Below are 25,777 nucleotides of genomic sequence, written 5' to 3'. Positions count from 1 at the left end.
TGTGTGTGTGTGTGTGTGTGTGTGTGTGTGTGTGTGTGTGTGTGTGTGTGTGTGTGTGTGTGTGTGTGTGTGTGTGTGTGTGTGTGTGTGTGTGTGTGTGTGTGTGTGTGTGTGTGTGTGTGTGTGTGTGTGTGTGTGTGTGTGTGTGTGTACAGTTCACATTACAAGGTCCTCTAAACTGGATCGCTCATAAAAGCACAACGGCTTATTTAAAATGAGATCCCTACGCACTCACATCATGATGACATTTAAGAAAACAGACAGATATACACTGCTATGCAGAACATCATACAATCAGCTTACAGGTTACTGGTATGAAAAACAAGAAATATGTACAATAGACAGTTTGAGTTTAGGTTAACACTTTGACAGGGCCCAGTTTGGAATGTCAGTCTCCTGAAGGAGTTATTTTAGGGCAGTTTTGAAAGTGAGTAGGGTTTTACACTCCTTTACTCCTTTTGGTAGGGCATTCCACTTTTTTGTTGTATAGCATGAGAAAGAGTTCATTCCCTTGTTTGTGCCAAATCTGGGTTGAACATGATCCGTGGAGCTGCCTCTGGTGTTGTGATTGTGGACTTCATTTACCTTTTTGAAGTATTTGGACAGGTACATGGGTATCTTAATGTTGTGGTGTATCTTGTAGACCAGGCCCATAGTAAGTAGCTGTACTCTGTCCTCAACCCTGAGCCATCCAACCCTAGCACAATGAACAGGGGTTAGATGTGTTGTATGATTGAGGCCAAGAAGTTTTAGGCAACCTGTGTGTGTGTGTGTGTGTGTGTGTGTGTGTTCTCGTATTTGTTACCTACTTAGGACCTTTACCAGTAAAAAGAGCTTCCATATTAGGACCGGTGGACAAGTTAGGACCAAAATCATGGTCCTTATAAGGATGACCACTGCAACAGATAGAGGGTGCCATTTTACCATGCCTGGTGTTGAAATTGGGATGGTCCTAAGAAGGAGGCATTTTTACATTTGAGATCGCCCCCTCTGGCCAACTCATGTAATTACAGGTGTGTGTAGAATTTCGAAGCGCCGCCTCTGGCCAACTTATGTTTTACATGTGTGTGACTGTTTAGTAAGTGAGACTGTTTAGTAAGTGCCATTGAAGGATACATCAACATTGAAGAACATAAAATATATATAATGAATAAACTAATAAATATAGAATAATTATAGAATAAATTACTATATTTGGCTGCCATATAATATAACATATTAGCATAATTAGCCTATATATTATATTTACACATAGTATTATAATTAGCCTATACATTATATAATTACATTTTATCATTACAATCATCCATAAAGGCTATAGCAAAAAGTCTGGTGTTGAATTGATTCACATATAGGCAAACAAAGGCCAGCCTACTGTACATGCTAGACCTCCTGCTTCTGGAACACATACATCATGCAGAGAGAGTAACTGGGGCCGTGCATGGATAGGTTTTCTATTTTTTTTTTGGGGGGGGGGGGGAGGCAATTTCAGTAGTCAGTCCCCCAAATTTCCCCCAAAACTACAGGTAGATAGACATTACATGCCAATTAAAAATAGAGACGATTTCAATAAACATTCCATTATGTCAGATGTTATGGTATTTTAGGTTTGCAACAATGTAATGTCCAAATTACATTAAAGTTGGCAGCTCATCTCAGTGTGCTGTTTGATTCAAATAACTTGACACGATGATCAATTCGAAACGAAAGCTAAATTAACTCCCAGATGTGTGTACTGTACGTGTAAGTCTACACAGTTTTATCACAGTTTTTAGGTCATTAAATTAATATACAGGACCGCCATTATAATATATACAGTATACAAATAGATAGGCCTACTGCGTTGGCCACTGCTGTACAAATGGAGCCAAATGGACCCTTACATGGTGGCCACCTCATTCATACTATAGCAGCCACAAATTCAAGCCATGTCATCCCAGCAGCCACAATCTGTTCACTCACAGCAAGGTCCAAACCTACAATTCCATGGATCTGTTCATAGCCTCTGCAAATGGGATACCCAGGTCATCACTTCCTGTGTTCAAAAGTGTTCGAGAGAGTGAATTTGTCCTACTGAAAATGGCTCTAGATAACCTCCTAGATATTCACCCCCAACTTACTGAACAATATAAATATCAGATCCTACTAGAGACCATCTTCAGCACTCAGGTGCTAACAAATTGGCCAGATTCAGCATGCAAGACCATATTCCACTGCTTTTTTTGTGACCATCTTTTTATTTTATTTTTATTTTAAAAGTTTTTCAGGGGAGGAGACATTATGTTATTTATCTGAGCATGTACATACAATTCATACGAAATCACAATAACTTACAGGAGTAAATGTTTTTGTTTTTTTAGAGCACAAATTGTCCTTATGTGATCGTTTATGTACCCGCATGGTTTGCCTACTGGCAACATTTTTAGTCTCTTCCTCCGATAGTGGCGGTTCTGTGGTTGCTAAGCAACCCAGTCCGCTTCTTAACCCCCCCACCTTACCCCCAGGATCGATACAATACGATAATACTTTATTGTCAGTTTGCACTGAAATTTGTCTTGCGACCCAACAGCCATGTATGCAACATATAACAGTACACACATTTGACATGACACAAGAAAACAACAAAATACATACATAAAGACATGCAAAGACAAGAGCAATGTGCACCACTCAGCCTACCCCTGGCTTATAACTCCTGATTAAGCCTCAATGTCGTCTGATGGACAAAGGACCTCTTCAGTTTGACCTTATTGTATGTAGGAACACTGTATCTCCTTCCTGAAGGCAGCAACCTATATTCTCCATACAAAGCATGGCTAGTGTTTGAAGTGATATTCCTTGCCAACCTTATCATACTGTTATTATACGTGGATGTATAGAGCCTCTGAAGTGGTTGTCCAACAATCTTTGAACAAATGTTCAGTTGCTGCAGCAGTTGTGATTTTAAAGCTACAGACAGACATCCATACCAGGTGGTACTACAGTACTGCAGGACACTCATAATAACAGAAGTGAAAAACAAAAGAAGAATCTGTCTACTAGCACCAAAAGATCTCAGACGGCGAAGGAAATAGACTCTTTGTTTTGTCTTCTTACCCACTGATTCAATCTGGTCTTTCCATGACAAAAGGTGGTCTATTACTACTCCTAGGTATGTATACGAACATACCTGGTTGATCTGTTCACTATGAATAGTAATGGGGGATCTGTGTATCTCTAGTGGAGCACCAAAAACAATCTCTTCTGACTGTTTTGTGTTAATGATAAGAGCGTTGTTATCACTCCACTCCACCACCTTATTTACTCTGTGTTGGTGCAGTCCAGGATCACTGGAACTATCCAAAAGAGAAATCAAGACTGTATCATCAGAGTACTTTAGAATGTATTGGTCTGGTTTGTCAGTGTGACATTCAGACAGACATTCCTCAGTACGACAGCTGTCAGTATAAAGGGTGAAAAGTACAGCTGAGCTTACACAACCCTGGGGAGCACCAACATTAGTAGTTAATGCTGAGGAGAGGGTTTTGTTCACTTTCACCCTCTGTACTCTGTTCGTAAGGAAGGAAGCATACCAGTGAATTAAGTATGGATTCAGTTCCAACTGTACCATCTTTGACACCAGAATATCAGACTGTATTGTATTGAATATACAATTCATCATTCATTGATCGCACAGACTTTTTTGGAAAAGGGAAAAGGGAGACATGATGTACATATGCATATTACACACTTATTTTTAGCCATATTCCACTGCTCTCTGAGCACTTCAAGAACGATATGGCCTGCCAAGGCTGCTAGTTCAGAGTGAAATTGTCACATTATTGAATTCCCCTATTATTCGCATTAGTAATGTTAAGGCCTTGGATGATTTTTCCCTTATCCATGTTCTGGTGGGAATGTTGCTGTGCTTAGAGGGCCCTAATGGCAAAAACATAATGTAATGAGGATATCCTTAACTCTGTCCAACATAGTTCTTATGTTGATAATTGCCTTTAAAATTCCCCTTCATCTCACAAAGCCAAGTCCCTAATTGACAAAAATGAGACCCCTACTTGCTGATGGTGGGTTTGACATCAGATAATGGGCTAGCAATGACACAGCTGCAATAAACCATCTCTCACCAGATCCGAAAAGTGAACCGTGGCTATCAGAGAATGGAGGAGACCCCAAGGAGCTAACATTAGGCCTCCAACGGAACTGCTCTACTGACATACTGAGTTATAAGAACAAGTCCATTATTTACCATCAGCCTACAATGAGGAACATTTAAAACAAATAGTGGCAAGCCATTATGATCCTCTGGGCTATATGACTCCTTTCACATCTCGTGCAAAGATCATAGTGCAGGATCTATGGAACCAGGAAAGAGGATGGGATAACTTCATTAAAACGTATAGCTTGTTGGAGAAATGGCACGCATAGGAAATGGAGCTGCAAAATCTCCCTGACATTCACTTTGCTCATTATCTGTCCCCCTCTATCAATGCAGCCATTTCAGAATCCCACCTGCTTGTGCCTCGGAGTGTATCTATGGTTCTGTAGCCTACCTTCATACTACAGACAAACATCACCACACCCATGTCAGTTCTCCAGTTAGAACTTTAAAACCTCACACTGCATATATGTAACTCAGAGTGTACAAATAGGCCCTCCTCATTCCTACAATAGCAACATATAACAAATGCAGGTAAATGCAAGGTTATCAATTCTCCTGTATAATATACTGTATAGGTACATGACACTCAGACTGGTGTCCTGTGATCTGTCACAGGCCTGTTGCTAAATAATTAGCATTGTTTGGCTGGAGCTAAGTAGCTTCCAAAAATCACATTCCTACCTTTTGATGCGTTCTTTCTGGGGTAGCATATAATGTGATCCTTTTTTGTGAGCAGCCACACCATTCTGATCCTAACTAAGGCTGGGAGATGTGTATCAAGAACCTAAAACATTCATATTAACAGTTTGAAAAAGCCTATTGATTTGCCTACATTTGGGCATTTATTTTGAGTATTAATGTTCCAAAAAGGTTCCTCTTATGTCACTAGTCATCTCCCTCAATGCCTCATTCCAAAATAAAACAGAATAATTTGACATTTGTCTCAGAATAATGTACATTTATGACCTTAGGTTGATGTTGCATTGTCTTTTTTGCATTTGTGGAAATTCTCTATAGCAACCATACCATAATATATGTGTGTCACTATTTCAGGTGGGGAACATCAACATATGTTTTCTATACATCTTGAAGATTGTAAAAATGCCAAAGTTGTTGTTGCGACCGTTAGGTCGCTGTTTATTGGAACAGAGGGCACCAAATGCTGATTCTCTCTGTGTGTCTGTGTCTCTCTCTCTCTGTCACCCACCTAATATGGTGCCATGATGATGTCACATATGACACATTATGTCTGACGTCACAATATTGAGCCCATATATGGGCTTAACATGGGGAACCCATGCTAACCACTGTCTAGATCTCCATATATGGGCATAAAAGGGACAAGCCATGAATATGTTTGACGTCACAATATTGAGCCCATATATGGGCTTAACATGGGGAACCCATGCTAAACACTGTCTAGATCTCCATATATGGGCATAAAAGGGGCAAGCCATGAGCCCACTGACAGTCAGGGATCTCCATAATAGCGACCTAAGTAATGGTCGCAGATAGATAGCATGCGAATAATCCCATAAATGGGAATGACCCCATGGTGTCAATAACTACTGGAGAAGCGACCGTAAGGTCGCTTCTCGCCCTTAGGGCGTCTTACTGGTGATCCAGTTTAGACGAATTTTAACATTTTTGGGCGGTGAAACCGCCCCTATAAGTGAGATTTGGAAAAATTTACATTTTCCTGCGCTGTGATCTGGGCCCAGGAAATTTGTAGAATTATCCTGCGCTGTGATTGGCCAATCACAGTCTATTCAGGACTGTGATTGGCCAGTGTCACATGACACATGTGCATAGCCCTATATAAGCAACCATAACTTGAAAAAAAACCAAATATTTGTTTTTTTCAAGTTATGGTTTTGTCCATCATAAAGAGTGTTTCAATAAATGTATTTATCTTTTGTACATCATTGGTTGACTCCATTCAGTATTGTGGTTAGCTAGGAAGACACCGCCCACTTCACACAGGGTGTGATTTTTTATTTGTGTTTATTTGGGTTTTTATGCACTACACATGATGGAATTATGGCAAACCCTCATATCAATTCTTCATGAAAAGACAAAAATGGGGTGAATGGTTTCTGTCGGATGTATAGTTTAGGAGCTATGTTTATTTAAAGTTTTTATTTTGCACAGCCAAAAATCCAGGACGGACACAACATATGATTAAAAAAAACATATATCGGACAAAGATTGGCTCTGGGAACATCAAAATTCATTAACTAGACACCTTAAGGATTATAAAAAGGTAGGTTAGAAAAATATATCTTATATTTAACAATAACAAAAAGTTTAATATTTGTATTAAAGATAGTTACATAGCCTACTGTTGTACATTGGTATGTATGCTAAATATAATAGTAAAATATGCCATATATAAGGTTGGAGGGAGTGAAAAATATCCATGTAATATATAGGGGTGCCTCGGATGAAAAAAGTATTTATAGGGTTGTCTTGACCCAAAAAAGTTTGGGAACCCCTGGTCTAGATATGATGGCTTTTAGAAACACACCAACTGGTTGCTGGTCCTAAGAAGAACCATCCTGGTCCTAATTAGAACCATGGGGGAGGGTAACACATCAGTCCACACACACTCAACAGGTTGACTCTGCATTCAGCCCATACGACCCCGCCCACTCTGTTGATGTGATTGCGTGGTGCTTTCAGCTGGTGGATTAGAGGCAGTCAGACTATCACAACATCGACAACATGAAAGCTGCTTCATTTTACAACAAAAACATTTTGATGGAGAGCCCTGAGGTAAGATGAATTCAAATTTGAAAGTGCAATCAATTTTATGCCTAATGTTCGTTTCCACAACGTGGTTAAAGTGTTTGATAAAATGCTCGTAGACGTATTTATGATTCTGACGCAGGGAACAGGGACTTTCTGCACTATGCCCCGTAGACACTCCAAACATGTACAAATGTGAAAATAAAGGTGCTTAACCCCAAGCCCTAAATGTTAACTGGCTCTACGGGGTAGTAGTTTAATGTAATAATCCATATCTTTCAATAAAGAAGTGTTTTAATGCCGTCTGTGGCCGATTCTGTGGGAAGTTCCCAATGGGCGGTATTGACGGTAGTGACGGGGCGCATCTGGTGAAACCCGGAATTACACTAAATGTAACTGGAAGTAAACGAGGGTGAAAAAATGGCGTTCGGCCACAGACGGCATTAAAACACTTCTTTATTGAAAGATATGGATTATTACATTAAACTCCTACCCCGTAGAGCCAGTTAACATTTGGGGCTTGGGGTTAAGCACCTTATTTTCACATTTGTACATGTTTGGAGTGTACTACGGGGCATAGTGCAGAAAGGATTCTTGGATCCCTAGGGGGTCTAAATTCTGACGTGTACAGGGTCCATTTGGTTCCATTTGTATGCCGTCAGAGTCAAAGGAAAACATTTTTTTTAGAACCACTGCCCTAAATCACGGTTCTCAAACTTAACATTTCAAGGTCTCCCCTTAACTCTGACAGTGTACAAATGGAACCATGGTGGAGGGGGGGAGCTGGGCTCAGTTCTACAAGTAGATTGTTTTTAGTGACACTAAAAATAACTTTATTTTTTTTAAATGAGAACCCTGAATTTTATGCTAATTTCAATTGGAATCCTGAAGTAACATTTTAATTTTATTTAAAATGTATTTAGCTACACTTATGTTGACAATACAATTTTAATGCTGGTCTTTAAGCTATAGACTGAAATAATTGAAGTGGGTCATGTTTGCACGTTTGGAATTATAACAGCTGAAATCAATGATATATCAGTGTTCTGATACTAGCCTGTGGGCCGCATTAAGTGAAGGTGGGGGCTGCATGTGGCCCCCGGACCGCCAGTTGCCCATGTACAGTTGTGCTTGAAATTATTCAACCCCCCTGTCTTACAATTTGTATTGCTGCTTGGGCTTGTGCTGAATCAGGGGTCTGTCTGGGGAGGATTGTGTACATGTCCTACTGTACTGTACTGTACTGTACCTTTTCTTCCCAAGGACCCCCGGTTTGATATGCATTTGACCATGGACCCCATTTGATACTATTGTTTTTCTTCTTTCTATCTCTCCCCAATTTACGCTAAAATCATCTGTGCTTATTTACAGTAACTCTGAGAGTGTACAATGGAACCAAATGGACCCTTAGAGTCCATTTAATAAAACAAACATGAGAGAAAATGCTATGTAAATATTTGTTTAGATTAGATGTTCCATCTATCTGCTGACAAAAAAGTAATTATTGTCAATGAATATAACTAGACTAAAATGTGACCAATAAAAAAATGTGTAAATAGCTGAAGCTCAAAACGCTCACGATGCATCAGTCTGGCTCTAAAAGATTTGGGAGAAAAAGTCTTGATTTTTATTATTGTGCCACGGACAAGGCCAAGTCTTGCCACAGACACATCTGTCCACGTACGGACATGTTGGTGAGCCCTGTCAACAGTTGCGTTTGTTTTCTGTGCAGAGATCTGCATCTCCTGGAGGAGGGAGGAGAGGAGGGAGCGAGCTGACCGACGGGCCGCCTGGCTCCGCCCCCCCTCGCCACCTACAGAACGGGTACACACACACACACCTGTCCTTGTAGTAGTGCTGACCCGACGCCTCACAGCGCGAGGCGATGTGAGCTTGTAGATCTGTTCTATATGTATGTCAAATTTTCCCCTCAGAATAGGGAGGGACGCTAGGGTTCAAGTGGTAGATGTAAAAAAGAAGTTCCTATCACAAAAAGATTTAGTGGCCCCTGTAGTAACTCTGTAGAACCCCTGGATAAAGTTTTCTGTGTCCACATTTTTCTCAAATTAGGGTCCAGGGACCCCCAGGCGTCCTTGAGGGAGTTCCAGGGGGGCCCCAGATAGATGGATAGTTACGAGTCCCAGTAATGCGAGTCCCAGAGATAGAAATTACATTCAATGGGGGTCCGTAGCTCAATGGATGTAAAACTGGGGGAAATCAAAATGCTTGAGAATCACTGCTTAAGCCGTAAATATCTTCTCTTGTGGAGGTCCCTCTTGTTTTCAACTGGGGGTCCGCCAACTGATGTGTGTCAATTCATGTCAAGTTCTTGACATGAAAAGGTTTTCTCTAAAGTGCACAGAGCCCTTTGGGGTCACAATTTTTCACCGATAACGTTATAACCTGGTGTCTTTACAGAAAGGGTCCACTGAAGGGGTCCACGAGCCACAAGAGTAGTCCTAGGAGACGCAGTCCCAGCAAAGACGGGTAAGCATCAGTTGTCAACTTCTATAGTTGTTATTCCACTAGGGCAGTGGTTCTCAACTTTTTCAGGCCGCGACCCCCAAAATAATCATATTTCAACTGGGGACCCCCCACCCTGACAAGCACTTAGAATTGTAGGAGTTGGCGTTACATTTAGTTTGACTCAATCTATTTTGTTAAAATAGCCGATCTACATGCTCACAACGCCTCGCAACACCCCTAATATTTGACAATTTGTTCAATGTTTGAACAGAGATACTAAAAAGGTCTTAAAAGTCCTTCATTTGTCACTTTATAAATGTGCAGATGACCCTGTATACACTTTAGTGCAGGAACAAACCCTCAAAAAGAACTTTGACTTTGGTTCCTGCACTACTTGTGCTGTATGTTTTTCTGTTTACTGTTGAGTGAGAAAACAATGTTAACATTAAGCTAAACATCTGGGGACCCCGCAAAATAATTTAGGGACCCCCCTGGGGGTCCCAACCCACAGGTTTAGAACTACTGCACTAGGGTTAGGGTTAGTGTTTTTAACCTACCTCTACACATTTCCTTAATTACCATAGCATGTGTATGCCTGTTGTAAGTCACTCTGCTTTAAGAGTGTCTGCTTTAATGCCTACATTGTCAATTGTACAGGGAGCTGGGCCTTAGTGGCCGGTCACGGTCTAGGTCATTGTCCTGGTTTAGGGGACTGAGCGAGGAGAGAACCAGTGCCAACAGCCGCCCACATAGCCGGAGCCGCAGCCCTGGAGACAGCTACCGGTACGTAGAGCCATACAATTATTATCGCTCAAATGTGTTAATCTGCGATTTTCCTCCACGATAACCTACAATTTCTGTAAAGTGCACAGAGCCCTTGGGGGGGGGGGGGGGGGTGGGGGGGTGATTGCACTATACATAAAATGACACAGAAACACTAACATGCATTTGTTTCACCGATACACTGTCACAATTTTTCACGTTATAACCTGTTGCCGTACAGAAAGGGTCCACTGAACTAGTTGGCACTTTTTATAGTTGTTAATCCACTAGGCTGAGGGTTAGTGTTTTTAACCTACCTCTACACATTTCATTAATTACCATAGCATGTGTATGCCTGTTGTAAGTCGCTCTGCATTAAGAGTGTCTGCTTTAATGCCTACATTGTCAATTGTACAGGGAGCTGGGCTGCAGTGGCCGCACTGGCCGATCACTGTCTAGGTCACTGTCCAGGTCTAGTACTCCGAGTGAGGAGAGAACCAGTGCCAAGAGCCGCCCGCCGTACAGCAAGGGTCCACTGAAGGGGTCCACGAGCCACAATAGTGGTCCTAGTAGACGCATTCCCAGCAAAGACAGGTAAGCACTAGTTGGCACTTTTTTATAGTTGTTAATCCACTAGACTGAGGGTTAGTGTTTTTAACCTACCTCTACACATTTCATTAATTACCATAGCATGTGTATGCCTGTTGTAAGTCGCTCTGCATTAAGAGTGTCTGCTTTAATGCCTACATTGTCAATTGTACAGGGAGCTGGGCTGCAGTGGCCGCACTGGCCGATCACTGTCTAGGTCACTGTCCAGGTCTAGTACTCCGAGTGAGGAGAGAACCAGTGCCAAGAGCCGCCCGCCGTACAGCAAGGGTCCACTGAAGGGGTCCACGAGCCACAATAGTGGTCCTAGTAGACGCATTCCCAGCAAAGACAGGTAAGCACTAGTTGGCACTTTTTTATAGTTGTTAATCCACTAGGCTGAGGGTTAGTGTTTTTAACCTACCTCTACACATTTCATTAATTACCATACATCCACACGGTGTAGTGTCATCAGTGGGTTGTACCTAGGGGGGCGGAGTTGCACTCGGGGGAAAACACAGATTTCCCCCAGCTGGTATAGACGGTGGGATGCGGGGTTTTCAAACTCATATGCTGTAAAAGTATACTGATCTAAAAGCAGGCGTCATGGCTTGCCAGATCACAGGCACAGAACCTTGTTGCCACTCGACAAGGAATGCTATATTAGCAAATTAAACAAGAGTCCGACTGGAATGTTGTCCTGACTGGACAAAGGATCCAACACAACACAATGGCCCGAGGTTATCGGATTTAATCGCCTGGTAAGAGACACTATTACATTTTCTATAGATATGATCAATTAAACTCATCATAATATCAAAAAGCAAAAGCCATTCATTCATCAATGATGTTTATAGAACACGTTTTAGTGAATTCCAAGTACAGGAGACATCGCCATTACAGTTTGGAAACGCAGTCAACATGCAGCGATTTACACACAAAACAAGCCAAACCCTAGACTATCCTTGTGTAAAAACCTACAGAAAACACAATTGTTAATCTGGCAATGAACACGGAGCTAAAGCAGTGTGTAAATCCTGCATGATATTAAATGACGCACTTCGCCAAATCGTAATGGCGTCGGTACGTGCTGTTCACAAAACAGTCTCTAAACTGTACTTCAAATTCACTATAAACATTATTGATGACTTAATGGCTGTTGGGTTTTGATATTATGGTAAGTTTAATTGATCATATCTTGTAATAGTGTCTCTACCAGTGGTGCTTGTGCTGAAACTTGACTCATGCAATAAGATATAAGGATAATCTGATAAACCACATGAACCCCAGCTTACGTATTCTGGGGGGAACATAAACCAAACATTGCCAATCTAGCTCACAGTTACAACGCGTCGCGTTCCGACGCGCTGTGAGCTCATAGATTGTCAATGTTTGTTTTTTTTAGTCACATATATCTTAATAATAAGTCAACTTTTCCGAGGACGACTGGACGATTGTTCCAGCTGTCCTTCTGATGGATTTTTCTTAGCTGACAATGTTTCAATCGTCCATATAATAGCTCTGAAAGTTATCCAAACGATCGTGTATGATGTAACTCTATGAGGCAGATCGTTCTGTTTTCCCCCGGGACAAAATCGAATGGGCGTTCCCGTCTATCTCCGTGTCAATGTATAGCATGTGTATGCCTGTTGTAAGTCGCTCTGCATTAAGAGTGTCTGCTTTAATGCCTACATTGTCAATTGTACAGGGAGCTGGGCTGCAGTGGCCGCACTGGCCGATCACTGTCTAGGTCATTGTCCAGGTCTAGTACTCCGAGTGAGGAGAGAACCAGTGCCAAGAGCCGCCCGCCGTACAGAAAGGGTCCACTGAAGGGGTCCACGAGCCACAATAGTGGTCCTAGTAGACGCAGTCCCAGCAAAGACAGGTAAGCACTAGTTGGCACTTTTTTATAGTTGTTAATCCACTAGGCTGAGGGTTAAGTGTTTTTAACCTACCTCTACACATTTCATTAATTACCATAGCATGTGTATGCCTGTTGTAAGTCGCTCTGCATTAAGAGTGTCTGCTTTAATGCCTACATTGTCAATTGTACAGGGAGCTGGGCTGCAGTGGCCGCACTGGCCGATCACTGTCTAGGTCATTGTCCAGGTCTAGTACTCCGAGTGAGGAGAGAACCAGTGCCAAGAGCCGCCCGCACAGCCGTTCATGTTCCTGGTCTAGGACTCGCAGCAGAGGACGCAGCGTAGCGCACAAGGTACTGAATGCTTGAGCTCAGTTACCGTCAATCACATGGATTCTCAGTCGCCGCGACTGATTTCAGTCTTTGGATCTCATAGAATTCAAGATGTCCATGACAACATATTGACATCAGTGTTGTAACATACAGAGGGACGGACGAGATTTAAAAGTTTTGATAGTAATTTGCGACCTACAGTTGCAATAAGCCTCTTATTATTACGTTTGTGTGGCATGTACACAGTCATTATTTGCATTTGACTCAGAAATTGTTCATGGCCGATAGGGAAAATAAGTGAGTTTTTTCTGTAACATATAAAAAGGACTTTTTAAGGGATAGTTCGGATTTTTTGAAGTGTGGTTGTACGAGTTATTTATACATACTATAAGCTTTGCCCATGGAAAAGCAATACAATGGAGTAGAGTAATTCACGTATTTGTTACCTACTTAGGACCTTTACCAGTAAAAAGAGCTTCCATATTAGGACCGGTGGACAAGTTAGGACCAAAATCAGTCCTCTGCAGTGTTTTCACGTCAAGCTATAGTACCCCCTAGTACCGGTTTGAACCCCAGCAGAACGGGTAGTAAAAATGTACTAGGTACAAATGGAAAAGCAATACAATGGAGTAGAGTAATTCTCGTATTTGTTACCTACTTAGGACCTTTACCAGTAAAAAGAGCTTCCGTATTAGGACCGGTGGACAAGTTAGGACCAAAATCAGTCCTCTGCAGTGTTTTCACGTCAAGCTAGTACCCCCTAGTACCGGTTTGAACCCCAGCAGAACGGGTAGTAAAAATGTACTAGGTACAAATGGAAAAGCAATACAATGGAGTAGAGTAAAGCTGGTACTGTGTAATGGAAAAAGCACCTGTCACTTGGTTTATTTTTGTCGGACGGGCAAGTTTAGTAAGAGATGTTATTACGTTTCGGCTTCCACTGAAGATCAGCTGGGAAACAACACGTTGTCAGATGATGGTTCTGAGGAAGGCTTCAGTGGATGTAATGGCATCTCTTACTGAACTTGCTTGTCCAACAAAAAAACAATAAATCAGACTCCATCCCTGTCCAGTTGCCTGCCTCTCCAAACTGGCGGTGCACCTTATACTGTAGTTAGTAAGTACATTGACTATGGATGAGCTTCATCTACATCCCCACTTCAAAAGATCCGAAATATTTTTAAAAGTTGTTCATGTTTATGCTTCTTTAATTATGTAACTGCTGTAACAAACATATGTGTTTCTTTTGTAGGTGGCCGAAGACATAGTGGAGGACTCTGAAAGTACCTGCAATAACAGTGACTACAGTTACAAGCCAAGGGCGTCGGAGGAATCTTCTAGTGAAGCAGAGTCAGAACCAACTCTTGAAAAAAAAAGTGACTTCAATGGCGGTAACAAGCAGGCTGAGAAGACGGACTCCTCTAGCAACAAAGAGGAATCATCGTCACCAGTCAAAATAAAGAAAATTGTGAAGACCTACAGCAGATGTCGAATTGCTTCAGAAGAAAAGAGCGATTCTATGACTGTCAGTGAGGTCGTCAAAGTACATGGGAAAAAAAAATACCACCAGAAGAAAAATTATTGCCTTTACTGCTGCGAACCACAAGCAAAAATTGCAAGACATCTTGAACGACGGCATAAAGAAGAAGTGGAAGTTGCAAGTGCAATAATGTTTCCAAAGAAGTCGAAGGAAAGAAGGGTTCAACTGGATCTGCTCAGAAAAAAAGGAAATCAGGCAAACAACATTGCAACTCTCAAAGAAGGCAAGGGGACACTGGTTCCTTGCAAACAACAGAGCGATGCGAAGAGTAATTTTCAGGACTATACACATTGTTTTGCGTGCGGTGGTTATTTAAAACGCAAGTTCATGTGGAAGCATGCAAAACGCTGCACACTTGCCAAGAAGGTTCGCAATACAATGTCTGTAAAGACAAGAATCCAGGTTCTCTGCGCTGGTGCTCAACCAGTTTCTAAAGATGTGAGCAGGAAGCTATGGACGCTTGTTAATAAAATGCAGCAGGATGACATTTCCCGTGCTGTCAAAGACGACGCATATATTCTGAAGGTTGGAGAAAAAATGTTTAACAAGCAACGTGAGACTGCCTCACAACCTGATAATGTTCGGGCGATTATGCGAGGACTGGGGAATCTGCTGATCAACGGGAGGAAGCTGACCCCGGTAAAAGAGATTAAGGATTATATCCGTCCACAAAATTTTCAACACTTCATCCGTGCTCTCAGAGCAACATCTTTGTATGTAGAAGAGACAAACCGGTTTGGGAAACCCACACTAGCCGCAAAGCTAGGAATATACATCCAGAGAGTAGCTGATGTCTTAGAGGCTGAAGCCCTTTCGTCACAGAATGATGATTTGAAGAAGTGTGTCCAAGGATTCAGAAGCCTGTACAGTCTTAGGTGGAATGAGCTCATCTCTGCTGCTGCATACCGCACTATTGAAGAGAATAAATGGAACAAACCCAAGATCCTTCCATTAGCAGAAGATGTAAAGAAAATGCACATGCACATGAGTGACAAGCAGAAAATGTACTATGATGAGTTGTTGGATGTGGAAAACAAAACCAAGAGTGAAAGAAAAGGAATTTGGAGCAATCTTGCTAAAGTGACTCTGGCACAGATTATCACCTTCAATAGAAGAAGAGAAGGCGAGGTCTCTAACATGCTATTGCAAACGTATGTCTCCAGGGACATGTCCAAAATTAATGAAGATATTGAGCTAGCACTGTCAGAGGTGGAAAAAAAGCTCTGCCATCATTTTGAACGTGTGGAAATTCGAGGGAAGCGTGGAAGGAAAGTGCCTGTCATCCTTACTCCAGCAATGGTGCAATCTCTGGATCTGCTAGTGAAGGAGAGGAGTTCATGTGGAGTGGTGGATGGAAACCGCTTCTTATTTGCCAGACCAGAGTATGACACAAGATTCAGGGGGTCTGACTGCATTCGTGAGTTTGCTAAAGAGTGTGGGGCCGAAAAACAGAAAGCTCTGACCTCCACAAGCATGAGAAAACAAGTGGCTACTCTGTCTAGAGTCCTGAATCTACATGACACCGAACAAGATCTTTTGGCAGACTTCTTGGGACACGACATAAGGGTACACAGGAAGTTTTACCGCCTTTCTGAAGGGACTTTACAGTTGGCAAAAATCAGCAAGTTACTGATGGCCTGTGAACAAGGCAGACTGGCAGAGTTCAAGGGGCAAAGTCTGGACCAGATAACTATCTCCCCTGATGGTAATAAATTATGAGTTGTAAGGGAAAAGTTGTGTGTTGCCTGTATAATTTAAACTTGCACTTATTAAATTGGATGCCAACTTCATTTTCTTTGCTGTCCTGCAGATACTGCAATTACAGAAGATTCCAACTCCGAGTCGGACTCTGAGGATCCAGCCGGAAAAGGTTTGTGTATATTTAAATTGGTGTGCTTGATGACAGTAACTCTTCCTCTTTTTTTTTCTTTTTTTTTGGTTACTTGTTTTAATGTTGACATTCCAGACGTGTAAAGCCTGTGATAATTTTTTGGTTGTGTGGCATAGGATTAACCTTCCTATATAGGCTATATAATTGTGTTTTCTCTGAATGTTTTTCCAGGAGGAGGAGGACAGTCAATGAAGAGACAGAGGGTGCAAGCTGTGAATCCACTCCAGGGGAGCGGGCAGAGGTTACATCATCGCCCTCCACACGCCAAGAGTTCAAAAGGTGAGCTTGCGGGAACTCCTTACCAAAGGAGTTGCCAAAATAACTAATCTTAGCCCAAATCCGCCCTCCAAATACAACAGTGATGCCAACTTTATTTTCTTTGCTACCTTGCAGGTTCATCTAAAGTCATGGAAGATTCCAACTCCAGCGAGTCTGAGTGTGAGGATCCACCCGGAAAAGGTTAGTGTATATTAGAAAAGTTGGTACAGTGTGCTTGATCACAGTAACTCTTCCTTTCATTTTTTTTGTTACTTGTTGTTTTAATGTTGACATCCCCAGACGTGTAAAGCCTGTGATAATTTTTTGGTAGTGTGGCATAGGATTAACCTTCGTATATAGGCTATATAATTGTGTTTTCTCTGAATGGTTTTCCAGGAGGACAGTCAATGAAGAGACAGAGGGTGCAAGTTGTGAATCCACTCCAGGGGAGCGGGCAGAGGTTACATCATCGCCCTCCACACGCCAAGAGTTCAAAAGGTGAGCTTGCGGGAACTCCTTACCAAAGGAGTTACCAAAATAACTAATCTTAGCCCAAATCCGCCCTCCAAATACAACAGTGATGCCAACTTTATTTTCTTTGCTTCCTTGCAGGTTCATCTAAAGTCATGGAAGATTCCAACTCCAGCGAGTCTGAGTGTGAGGATCCACCCGGAAAAGGTTAGTGTATATTAGAAAAGTTGGTACAGTGTGCTTGATCACAGTAACTCTTCCTTTCATTTTTTTTGTTACTTGTTGTTTTAATGTTGACATCCCCAGACGTGTAAAGCCTGTGATTATGTTTTGGTAGTGTGGCATAGGATTAACCTTCCTATATAGGCTATATAATTGTGTTTTCTCTGAATGTTTTTCCAGGAGGACAGTCAATGAAGAGACAGAGGGTGCAAGCTGTGAATCCACTCCAGGGGAGCGAGCAGAGGTTACATCATCGCCCTCCACACGCCAAGAGTTCAAAAGGTGAGCTTGCGGGAACTACTTACATGCTCATAGACGAGTCAGAGTGATGTCTGAGGCTGATATGTGAGCACAAAGATTTTGTTAGTCTGATCCCATTCAGGGTCAGAAGTTGGCGGTAATGCACCAAAATATGATTGCCAACCGCCGTAAAACCACAAGTAGATTTAAGCTGAGGCTGTGACAGGGAGATAGACTGACCAGAGCTATGCCCACCGGCTTATGTCAGTTAAGATGTACTACATATTGCACCCACACCGGCTGTCTCAGCTCAAACCCAAGCTATTTCATTTAGACACTTCAGCTCAGAAATAACCAGACAGTTAATGAACCATTTACCATTTATTAACCATTACCATATTAACCATTACCCATATATGCAATGATATTGCATTAAGTTTGGCGGTGTGACTCTGCTCATGTGATATTACAGATTCCTGTGCAAACATGACACAGATCTTCAATCACGAATCCCCCAGAGCAGAGCATTTGATTCAATTCAATTCAAGTGTCAAATCACAACAAGTTGTCACAAGACACTTTACATGTACACTCTGAGCAAGCAATTTGCGACAGGGGCAACGAAAAACTCCCTCTTAACTGGGAGAAACGTCAGGCAGACCCTAGGCTCTAGGGTGGGGCGGCCTTCTGCCTCGACTGTGTCGGGGGAAAGAAGAGAGAGGGAGAGACAGAGGAGAGACAGAAAGCATAAAATACAGTTTACCATAACATTGAACCTTCAATGCATAATTAAACAACCACAATCATAATACAATCCATAGAACACAGTACAATACACAGAATCATAGAACCACAGTACAAACACAGAATCAACCTATAACAATAATAACTAGATGCCACGGGGAGGAGGCCGGGGAGGTGGAGGGAATTTGAAAACAAGCAGCTGTACTCACCGCTTAAACAGCGAAGCACATAGACTGAACAGAGAACAGAGGCTGCTTAAATGAACCGCCCGAGTTGCACTGTGGGTATGAGGGCGTGAGTAATTAGCTTGAAGCGAATGAGAATGACAAGAGGTTGAACATACTGACTTAAGGAGTACAACTGTATAACTGATAGCGAATGGGGGGGGTCCGGGGAGTGTGAATGAAGTACATGAACATTCTGCCTTCTGTGTCTACATGAATTATCGTTGCACTGAATTTTCTGTGGTCAACATATCCCTAATGGTGGGAAGGCAGGAAATTCAGACAGGTTTCCCCTTTCAGAAGCAGAAATACTTTATTGATACAACAGTGTAAATAATAAGGCTAAAATGTACACTATGAATGCAGTATTAATGTCAGAGTATACTAGAATATCATGCATTGAATTATTGTACAACACTTGGTAAGTCAGTAGTGCACATTTTAAGATGTAAATTATGGGGTTATAGCCCATATAAATTAAGAAGTAAATTATGGGGTTATAGCTGCGGATAAGTCCAATTGTTTGATAACCAGGCAGAAATAAATTACCGTGGGGCATCTTGTTGGAAAGAGTCTCGCAATGAATGTACTGTATACTTTAATGTTTAACAATTTTCGACATATTTTCTTGCATATTAAATGTATATTGCAATCCCATTGCTAAGGTACCAAACAGCCTAAAAGAAAGAAGTGGTCAACGGAGGAGGTGAAAGCAGTTGAAAGCTCTTTGATGGAGTTCATCCGAATGGGGAGGACACCTGGAAAGCAGGATTGTGAGAAGTGCATCGCTGCGTCGCCTCAAGCACTATCTGAAAGGACCTGGCAAGCAGTGAAATTCTTTGTTTACAACAGAATCGTTTCAGAGCAGAGGATGTAGCCTTTTCTCTTTGTGTCTGTCTTCTGTGCCTCTCTCTCTGTCGCTCTCTGTCTCTGTCTCTCCTTGATCAGCCATCTCATTTTATTGTGTGTATTTTCCATTTGTTTTAAATTTTGTGTAAAAAAAAAGGGGGGCACGGCGCAGTCGGTAGCGCTGTCGCCTTACAGCTAGAAGGTCCTGGGTTCAATTCCTGCTGGGGACACTGTGGGCGCTGGGGGCGTGTTCCCTCCTCCACGTCATCAGTGCCCATACCCTGGGTGGGGTTGGCGAAAGGGCCTTTCTGTTTGGAATTTGCATGTTCTCCCTGTGTCTCCTAGGGTAGGTACCCTCACAAAAAACATGCAGTAATCCTGGTCTCTAATGCCTCCCCCTGGCCAGCCGGGACGCTTGATGGAGGGGAAAGGATCATTTACATTTGGTTGCATGCTGAATAGCCGATCTACAAGCTCACAACGCGTCGCACTGTGCGACGCGTTGTGAGCTTGTAGATCTGCTATTTTCAGAGTGCAACACCTGAGCGCAACCACACATAAGATGACTTGTCTTTTAGTTCTATTGGATTTTAGTACTACTCCACTAGTTCCTCTTTAAACATTTTAGTCTGGTTTTTATTTGTTGAGGAAATGGTCAAAATATTTAGTCTTAGTCATCATAGCTTAGTCTTCATTTGGTTTTCGTCAGTGAAAAAAGGTAGTCGACAAAACATTTTTCATCATAGTTCTAGTCGCCGAAATCAACACAGGGTACAACCCATCTTGCCGTGTTCGTTGCACCCAGGGGGCCGTGTTGTAAAATCCCAGCTCGCTACTGTCAGAGTCCCCTGAGGGCCATGTGTTGTGCAGCCCAGCTTACTGCTGCCAGGGGTTATGTTGTACATTTCAGATGATTGAAAAAGAAAAGATCATCCATTGTTATTAGAGCCTACACGTTTACGTTGCTCAATAAAAAGTTGCTTTGTTTTGCCACACTCCAGAGTATACTTCCTTCTTTAAATGACAGCTGTGAGATGTTTTGATGCCATGTTAATTTGTACAGTATATAAAACAGTAGACATTGCAGTAGACATCAGATATAACAATCTTGAAATATTGTCAATACTAGGTTTATGCAGTCAAAATTCAAAAAGTAGACTAGTACTACACCAGAGGAATGTATAACATGTTTTATTTTTTCAGACCAAAAAATTAACAATTTTGAAATATTTATACCATACGATAATACTTTATTGTCAGTTCACACTGAAATTTGTCTTGCGACCCAGCAGCCATGTATGCAACAATAAACAGTACACACATTTGACATGACACAAGAAAAACAAAACAAAATACATACATAAAGACATACGAAGACAAGAGCAGTGTCCACCTCTCAGCCTACCCCTGGCCTATAACTCCTGATTAAGCCTCAGTGTCGTCTGATGGACAAAGGACCTCTTCAGTTTGACCTTATTGTATGTAGGAACACTGTATCTCCTTCCTGAAGGCAGCAACCTATATTCTCCATACAAAGCATGGCTAGTGTTTGAAGTGATATTCCTTGCCAACCTTATCATACTGTCATTATACGTAGTTGTATAGAGCCTCTGAAGTGGTTGTCCAACAATCTGTTGAACAAATGTTCAGTTGCTGCAGCAGTTGTGACTTTAAGGCTACGGACAGACATCCATACCAGGTGGTACTACAGTACTGAAGAACACTCATAATAACAGAAGTGAAAAACATAAGAAGAATCTGTCTGCTAGCACCAAAAGATCTCAGACGGCGAAGGAAATAGACTCTTTGCTTTGTCTTCTTACCCACTGATTCAATCTGGTCTTTCCATGACAGAAGGTGGTCAATTACTACTCCTAGGTATGTATACGAACATACCTGGTTGATCTGTTCACTATGAATAGTAATGGGGGATCTGTGTATCTCTAGTGGGGCACCAAAAACAATCTCCTCTGTCTTTTTTGTGTTAATGATAAGAGCGTTGTTATCACTCCACTCCACCACCTTATTTACTCTGTGTTGGTGCAGTCCAGGATCACGGTTAGCCAAAAACATTTTAGTTTTGTACTTTACATTTTGATGCTAATACTTTTGTACATACTTTTGTACTTTTACTAAGTAAAACATTTGATTACTTTTTCCACCACTGCAAAACTGTACTGCCATTTGAGGCATTGATTTCTCATTTCTGCATTAATCAGACATGCAAAAGTGTCACTTTTCAGCTACAGTCACCTTTTTGAACCCAAATAGGGCAATTGTGTGACACCTGACCCGAAAGAAAACAATATGTTGTCACCTTTTTCACCTCAGGGCTGTTTGCATGCCTGATTAATGGTTTTACTCCTAGGTCTAGAGATAGGGCTGTGTTGTGACCCTCTGATATGGCCATGGAGATTTTGCAGTATGTTTTTTTTCCCCCCTAAGACAAAATACATATGGAGGATGGAATAAAAACACAAATTGGTACTTATTTGATTGTTATTAAGTAAACTAAAGCTGTTTTTATTTGTATCACATTAAAAACGGGTGATTCATTCTATATAGATGATTAAACTCATAAGAGCCAATGAGGTTACTGACCAAAAAGTTTTAGCTTTAGTTCTTTTGTTTGGAGACGGTCCTAACAAGTAGGGTAAAAATGTGGTAATTTATATTTTTCCCTTCTTTAAATCTGAGGTGATTGTATTAAAATAGATTTTTTTCCACATTCAGGAGTGTAGTTTATATGTTTCTACAATGTTTAGAAAGTGTGGTCCTGAAAAGGTCAGCATTAATCAGAGGTCCTATAGTTTTCCCTTCTTTAAATCTGAGGTGATTGTATTAAAATAGATTTTTTTCCACATTCAGGAGTGTAGTTTATATGTTTCTACTATGTCTAGAAAGTGTGGTCCTAACGAGGTAAGCAATAACCTCGGGTCCTAAGTAGATAACAAATACAAGTATGTGTGTGTGTGTGTGTGTGTGTGTGTGTGTGTGTGTGTGTGTGTGTGTGTGTGTGTGTGTGTGTGTGTGTGTGTGTGTGTGTGTGTGTGTGTGTGTGTGTGTGTGTGTGTGTGTGTGTGTGTGTGTATTCATTCGCTGTCGGGCAGAAACCTCTTATCTCCATATTTAGTTTTTTTTAAGTGTCTCTCATGAAAACAGATGGCAGCACAAGGATTCATTACAAATGACTTGAACATTATATTTGTGTGTTTTCTGTTTCTGGAAAAAAAATCCTGTTAACACATTGAATGCCAAAAACGGTCCGGACCGTTTTTGAGGGTCCAAACGAGAAGTGCCGAAAACGGTCCGGACCGTTTTTGACCCAATTCTATTTTTATACATGTGGGCCACGTGGGGCGCTAAAACGAAACTTTGACATCACCCAAGCATTTTCTGAGAAGAAGAGGCTGGATCTGGCTCCATGTCAAAAATCCTTCCGGTCGGCGTTTTCAATGTTATCTCCTTGATTAAAAGCTTAATATCTCCATTTCTTTTTAATGTGGTGGAAACGAGCCGTTTTCGATCGGCTATCACGCTGCAATGGAGGGTCGCGTTGGAAATATTATTGTTCCAGGCGTTAGTCGGGACCCTCCGCCGTCTCGCACGCACGCTTTGTTTACATGCATTTCCGCGTCGGGGCTTCTCACAGCACGAATCGTATAACGCAAGTGGATGGAAGAAATGCTGGCACTCAACGTATACTATTTTAATAAACCTCTGGCACCCAATGTGTTAAAGTGTGTTGAATTCCACCCTTTGGATGTGCAGAAACCTATGTGCACAATAACACACACATTCACCAGGGACAGTCACTACAATGTGAGCTGTGTGATATTCCAGGTGCAGAAAGCTATTGTAGATTCTATTTTATCCAACATGCCAGATATTGCTGTAGAGCTAGAGCTGATGCAGAGGAAGCTTTGAATACTGCTGGATTGGAAAGGTTGTGTGGGAGGTTCAAGGTCGTCTTTGATTTATAAGATAAGATAAGATATACTTTAGTGTCTCCGTAGGGAAATTTGTCCCGGACCGCGTCCTATAGCGGTTCCACAGATAAAAGTCATACATCAACATCTTCCAACAACGCGGCGCTTTCATGTAACAAGCACGCACGCACACACACACGCACACACACACACACACACACACACACACACACACACACACACACACACACACACACACACACACACACACACACACACACACACACACACACACACACACACGTACACACACCTCCTGACAATGGCAGCATATTGCACACACTTATCCCCCATGGCCAACATCCTGCGTTACCGCTCACCGTGTTGACTTGACACATTGCCACATTTTCTCAGAGTAATTACTGCTTTAACTGTTTAATCTATAGGCTGGTGTTTGATTATTTCTTGATTCTCTCTCCGTGTGTTTTCAGGACCTATGGACACTCTGTGTCTCCACGCTACATTAACCGTCATAATATGCACCACAAGCTTCCTGTTTAATATGGCCCTGCCTGTCCTGATTTCTATCTACTTTTAACCCATTCAACCCGGGAACTCATCTCTGTCATTGTAAGATTTATTTGGCTATTCAAAAATAGCAGATGTACAAGCTCATAGCGTGGCAGCGAGTGGCGTCCTATGAGCTTGTAGATCTGCTATATTTGGGGTAAAAAAATATGAACATTTGTGCAAATCATTGAATATATTTTTTTTTAAACATTTGTTAAATATTTTCATCCAGGGTTCCCCAGAAGCAAACATTTGAGTTACAAATATTCGCTTGACAACATATATATATATAAAGATTTGCACTCGGTGCCGCGCTACGAGCTTGTAGATCTGCTATTTTTGAATAGCCAAAGAAATCTAAAAATGGCACAAAGTCAGATGCTTTCCCGGTCTAATTGGGTTAAGAGCTGAAAATCCATGCTTAAACCGACCCTCACAAAGTGTGGTGAGTGGTGAGTGTTGGTAAATCCATCCTGATGCATCATCAACCTCATGAAACTCTGAATATCTCCGTCCTCTGCTGATGTGTGCCATCCTCCCTAAAAGGCATATTTTGCATGCAAGGAGCGAGACGTACGTACGTACGTACGTACGTACGTACTGTACTATGTGTTGATAACACAGGCGGTGCACTTTGAAATGACAAGCAAACTGTGTTTGTAGGTATAGCTGATATATTGCACTTTTACCTTAGCGCTAGGTATGCTGTTAGTTGCTTGTTTTAGAAGAGAATGCACTTCAGACTTCTGGAGTCAGTTCCACCACCTCACACCAAGTTCAAACTTAGCCTAGTTATAGCTTAACCCGTTCAATCCGGGGACGCATCTCTGTCATTTTAGAGTTATTTGGCTATTCAAAAATAGCAGATATACAAGCTCATAGCGCACTCGTGCCGCGCTATGAGCTTGTAGATCTGCTTTTTTTTTTTATCGTGAAAATGTGTGCAAATTTTTGAATATATAACTCAAATCTTTGCTCCTGGGGGTCCCTGGAACAAAAATATGTTACAAATGTATATAATAATTATAAATATATATAAAAAATAAAAAAAACATTTATTTATTTAAAGATTTGCACACATTTTCAAAATTTTTCTAAAAATAGCAGATCTACAAGCTCATAGTGCGGCACTCGGTGCCGCACTATGAGCTTGTAGATCTGCTATTTTGGAATAGCCAAATAAATCTAAAAATGACACTGATACTTACTTGGTCTAAATGTTTTTTTAAAGCCATTTAAGCTATAAGTTTGAACTCAGTGTGAGAGGTGGTGCGACTGGCCCCATGGTGATTAGTCGTTTTCTTGTCTATGTTGATGCACTTCCTACCTACAGTATTTTGAATGATGTACAAGCTGGCTGCGAGACACTTGGTGCCACGCTGCCAGCTTGTACCTGTATCTGCTATTTTTTAACGTTTTCTTTTTAAAGGGTCTACACCATGAATTTCATTTTTTTGGGGGTTTTTAGTATTTTTTTGCTCCCCAGTGTCTCTTGTACCCCAAAAAATATTTTTTTTTAATATTCAGTCATTCATTCTCATTTCAGAGATTTTCAGAATGGGCATGTCTGAACAGGCCATTTCAGAATGGCAAGGCAAGTGACATCACTTGCATTGCCATTGCATTGATGTTGGCCAGACAGAATTGCTCAGTAGCCCCCCCCTGCCCAAGAGGACGTTTTGGTATTGCAGCTGAAAGTGCTGTATAAGCCAGAGACAATTGACTTGGGATGAGTATATCTGAGTGATGATTTAGGCTCAAACCTTTTGAAAAAGGTTTGAGGGACATACACCATATGATATTAAATATCAAATATATTTTTTAAATTCATGGTGTAGATCCTTTAAATCTTGAAAGTGTGAGAACTAGTGATTTGGAAGGCATTCGTAGAATGGGCCTCGGGTCTGTTAAGTACAGTATTCATTACT

At 41.5% G+C, this 25,777-nt stretch overlaps 2 protein-coding genes across 2 annotated transcripts in view; both read left to right on the top strand.

The window, feature by feature from the left end:
- LOC308105811 (low-density lipoprotein receptor-related protein 1B-like) overlaps positions 1-25,777 on the top strand; it is a gene marked incomplete at its 3' end in the record, with an annotated part of 706,266 nt that overhangs the window by 189,648 nt on the left and 490,841 nt on the right.
- Positions 6,881-19,421, top strand: LOC308073593 (uncharacterized protein; the record flags this gene model as incomplete). The annotated part of the gene is made up of 14 exons (XM_080412594.1): positions 6,881-6,931; positions 8,637-8,728; positions 9,323-9,391; positions 10,028-10,060; positions 12,815-12,932; positions 14,164-14,440; positions 14,879-16,156; positions 16,262-16,321; positions 16,520-16,621; positions 16,736-16,801; positions 16,997-17,098; positions 17,213-17,278; positions 17,474-17,575; positions 19,167-19,421. 14 exons carry the CDS (start codon positions 6,881-6,883, stop codon positions 19,376-19,378), a joined length of 2,628 nt encoding a protein of 875 aa, XP_080268720.1. The 3' UTR covers positions 19,379-19,421.

This window comes from Gymnoscopelus braueri, assembly GCF_963280865.1.
Source record: "Gymnoscopelus braueri genome assembly, chromosome: 18".
In the NCBI taxonomy this organism is placed as follows: Eukaryota; Metazoa; Chordata; class Actinopteri; order Myctophiformes; family Myctophidae; genus Gymnoscopelus; species Gymnoscopelus braueri.
The sequence above is the reverse complement of the archived record's forward strand: the minus strand, read 5'-3'. Positions and strand labels throughout refer to the sequence as shown.